This window comes from Haliotis rubra, unplaced genomic scaffold, assembly GCF_003918875.1.
Source record: "Haliotis rubra isolate DU_JTF1 unplaced genomic scaffold, ASM391887v1 Scf286, whole genome shotgun sequence".
NCBI lineage: Eukaryota > Metazoa > Mollusca > Gastropoda > Lepetellida > Haliotidae > Haliotis > Haliotis rubra.
The window spans coordinates 1,204,697-1,208,806 of record NW_025766953.1 but is presented as its reverse complement, the minus strand read 5'-3'; the positions used below and the strand labels follow the sequence as shown (position 1 = coordinate 1,208,806).

The following is a 4,110-nucleotide window of genomic DNA, read 5'->3' as shown; positions in this document are numbered from 1 at the left end:
CTCTTATATAAAATAAGATATTTCTCATTCACTCATGAGCATAAAACTCTGATATAACACTGCAACAACGCAATTTAAGTCATTGCTTCGATCAACTCGAACAGTCATAATCTCAAAGATCATATCTGCACGGAGGTTTAACCACTCGTCCACTGCTGGTGGTTTTCACAGTAGTTTGCTCCTCGATGTTCATGTCCATCTCAGTCTTTAGTGGAGTTTTAGGGGTTAGCTCCACATGTTGCTTCAAAGGAGTTTTGGGTGGAGTAGATTTACACTTCTTTGGAGACAAAGGTATCCCAGCTGCTAAACTGAATGGTTTAAGTCAATTCTATTTCGTCTCAGTTCATTGCCTCCAGGCATGCCGATCTTGTATGATCTCGGCTGATCAAGCTTCTCCTTCACAGTAGCTGGAGTCCATGTTCCGGATTTAGGTAGGAATACAGATACATCCTGCCCAGGTTCAAGTTGTTTCTTCACCACACACTTCTTGTCGTACTGCTGTTTCATATGATCTTGTCTATGTTGTAGCTGCTCTACGTTGTTGTCATCAGACTGTAGTCTCTGTAGTTTTCCGCTGCAAGGTAGTTGTGTTCTATACTTCCTGTTGTTCAGACACTGCGCTGGAGATGGAAGTTTGCCGTCAACTGGAGTCGTTCTGTAGGATAGCATCGCTAGATATGGATCTTCCCCGGATGCATCAGCTTTCTTCAGAGTGTTCTTCACAGTTTGCACCATGCGCTCTATGTGTCCGTTGCTCTGTGCATACGTTGGTGAGCTCGTCACATGTTTGACTCCCCACTGCGTGAACAAGGTTGCGAACTCCCTACAACTGAACTGTGGACCATTGTCAGTAATAAGGATTTCAGGAATCCCATATTCAGCGAACACAGACTTCATGTGCTGAATTACTATTGTTGCCGTTGTAGAATCTAGCTTTCTGCAGACAGGAAATTTGCTGTAATAGTCCGATATCAGCAGATATTGGTGATGCTTGTAGTCGAATAGATCTGCGCCGATTTTCTGCCATGGGTAGCTAGGAACATTGTGAGGATGTAGTGGTTCTCTGATCTGCTTCTTTCCATACTGCTGACATGTCTCACACGTGTCAGTCAGTTCCTTGATATCACTGGATATCTTCGGCCAGAAGACTGAATCTTTGGCCTTCAACAAGCACTTTTCCGTTCCAAGGTGACCTTGGTGGATGAGTTTCAAGATCTGTCCTCTCAAGGTGCTCGGCATTAGGATCCTATGTCCCTTCAGAATAATGCCGTTCTCTACACTCAAGTCTTCTCTGTACGTCCAGAATTGCTTCAATTCCTCAGGACACTCACCGATGTACTCTGGCCATCCTCTGTGTATGACATCTTTCAGATGGCATAGTGTTTCATCTTTCTCTCGGTTTCAGCTCTGATCTCGTCAAGTTTTGCTGGTGATGCAGGAATGTTGCTGGTGATCGTGTTCACATCAATCACAGGTAAGTCATTTTCAGGAGATTCCATATTGATATGCGTGAAAGAGCGTCGGCCACAACGTTGCTTTTACCAGGGATGTATTTGACGTCAACGTCATACTTCGTCATTCTGAGCAGGAGTCTCTGCAGCCTTGGTGATGTGCTGTCGATACGCTTCTGCCAGATGCTTTGCAATGGTTTGTGGTCAGTCTCTACAGTAGCATGTTTCCCATATACATAATGGTTCAGTCTCTCCAATGACCATACAACACCAAGTAACTCTCTCTCGATGTTACTGTACCGCTGTTCAGTTTCACTTAGAGATCTGCTTGCATAACAAACAGGTTTTCCATCTTGAAGTAATACACAGCCAATGCCTTTCAAACTTGCATCAGTTTGAATTACGTTGTCCTTACTCTCGTCGTAGTAAGCCAGCACAGGAGAACGAGTGATGATCTCCTTTAGGCTATGGAATGAATTCTCATGCTCAGCATTCCATACAAATGCACTGTCCTTCTTCAATAACTGGCGGATCGGTTCTGATGCTTCAGCGATCGCAGGTGAAAAACGATTCAGGTAATTGATCATGCCCATGAATGTTCTTACGTCACTTGCATCTTTTGGCCTTTCCATCTCTCTGATCGCTTTAACTTTCTTTTCGTCCGGTTTGATACCCTCTGGTGTCCACTTTATACCAAAGAATCTTGCTTCTGGCGTTTTGAACTGAAATTTGTCTGCATTCAATTTCACATTCTTTTCCCGTGCTGTTTCAAGAGTTCTGATGACTGACTTGTCATGTTCCAATTCCGATGTGCCATAGATGAACGTATCATCAACAATTCCAGTCACTCCTTTCAGATGACCAAACACAGAGTCCATCTTCTCTTGGAATATGTCACCGCTGATAGACAACCCAAAAGGAAGCCTTGTCCATCTGTACTTTCCCCAGGGAGTTGAGAATGTGGTAAGCTTGCTGCTTTCGTCATCTAACATGACCTGCCAGAAACCATTTCGAGCATCAATAATGGAAAAGTGTGTAGCACCATTTATCTTGGGTAAGACATCGTCTACAGTTCGGACGTAGTATGGACATCGTTTCAGCGATCTATTAAGATCTCTCGGATCCAGGCAAATCCGCAATGAACCATTTGTGCGAGTTGTCAACACAGTAGAGTTGATCCAAGGAGTGTATTCATTCTCTACTTTACACAAGATGCCAAGGTGAACAGGAATTTGTCTCCTCGGTCGTCCCATCACCAGGTCTTGTAGCTGATCCTTGTATTGCTTCTGTAGGTGAACAGGAATTTGTCTCGCAGGGTGTTGCACAGGAATCGCCCCATCATCAACTTCTATATGGAATGGCTCTCCAGGAAAGCAACCGATGCCGGTGAATACATCTTTGTATTCTTTCAAAAGATAGTCTTTTGTCAAGGGAAATGGGTGCTTCCTACCATTCACATCAAACAGTTTCACAGTCTCTGATTTAGTGTTCTGGTCACATGATTCTTCAATCTTTGTGAAGTTCTTCACTTCTCGTGACTCTTCACTATTCACCATATTGACTGTTGGGAAATGAAGTTCAAGCAATCCTATCTTCTGTGCTGTAATACTTCCCATGATTACACCTTTCTCCACATCTGCAACCTGAACTGTCACTGCTTCTGGTTTCTCAGTACCAGGGATATGGAAATACACCATACACGATCCAAGGTTTGTGACTTTCGTGCCACCATAAGCTTTCATTTTCACTGAAGGTTCATCAAGCTCAAAGTCCTTTGGGAATATTTTCCTGAAGACTGACACAGGAATAATGTTGGTTTCTGCTCCAGAATCTATCTTACAGTCGCAATACATAACTGTTGTTCAAGACCTATAGTAAACTACACTTATATATGCAGGCTCTTGAAGGTAGGTTTTATTGAAATAACACATTCTATATATCAACGTGCTTTGTGTATTATACGGACCGGTGAAAAAAATTATCTTTGCCGGAATGTGTATCATTTCGAGGCAATTACACCAAAGCGGCATTGAGAGATCGCTGCCAAACTACCGAGAGCAGATATCGCATCAGCCAAATGTAAAAGTCAAGGTTAAATCTCGACCTTCGTGACATTCACAGCGCCCCCTTGAGTAATCTGAACGAACTGAAGCGATTAAAGATCATCGATGTTAACCTGGGCTCGCTCAGAACGCTTATCGGATTGCCAGCGAACGTGTGTGACGTGTGCGTGGTCCTCGTGCCGCACGTGCAAGGGAACGTTTGATTTGATCCTATGAAAAATGACCTTGGGGAGTTATGCCCCTTCGATTCAGGCACACCCCAGCTTTTAAAGCCTATAAATCAGCGTATCTCGGGTCGCCGCGTTGACCGAAAACCCCATCTATCTGAAACACAGTCAGATAAGCCTTAATTCGGTGAAAGTTTCAGATTTTCCTTTTTATATTCTTTCGACTTTTAAAGAGATTCGTTTAACAAAAATCCGTCCCATCATCAACTTTTATATGGAATGGCTCTCCAGGAAAGCAACCGATGCCGGTGAATACATCTTTGTATTCTTTGAAAATATAGTCTTTTGTCAAGGGAAATTGGTGCTTCCTACCATTCACATCAAACAGTTTCACAGTCTCTGATATAGTGTTTTGGTCACATGATTCTT

General features: G+C 43.2%; 1 protein-coding gene across 1 annotated transcript; it reads right to left on the bottom strand.

Annotated features, from left to right (window-relative positions):
* Positions 1 to 303: 303 nt before the first annotated feature.
* LOC124281619 (uncharacterized protein K02A2.6-like) lies at positions 304 to 1,239 on the bottom strand. Its single transcript, XM_046717552.1, has one exon. The coding sequence runs from the start codon at positions 1,237 to 1,239 to the stop codon at positions 304 to 306; it is 936 nt and encodes a 311-aa protein (XP_046573508.1).
* Between the last annotated feature and the right edge of the window lie 2,871 nt (positions 1,240 to 4,110).

Excerpts from the sequence above, each read along its gene's own strand:
- LOC124281619 (XM_046717552.1), bottom strand. The coding sequence starts at position 1,239 with ATGCCGAGCACCTTGAGAGGACAGATCTTGAAACTCATCCACCAAGGT.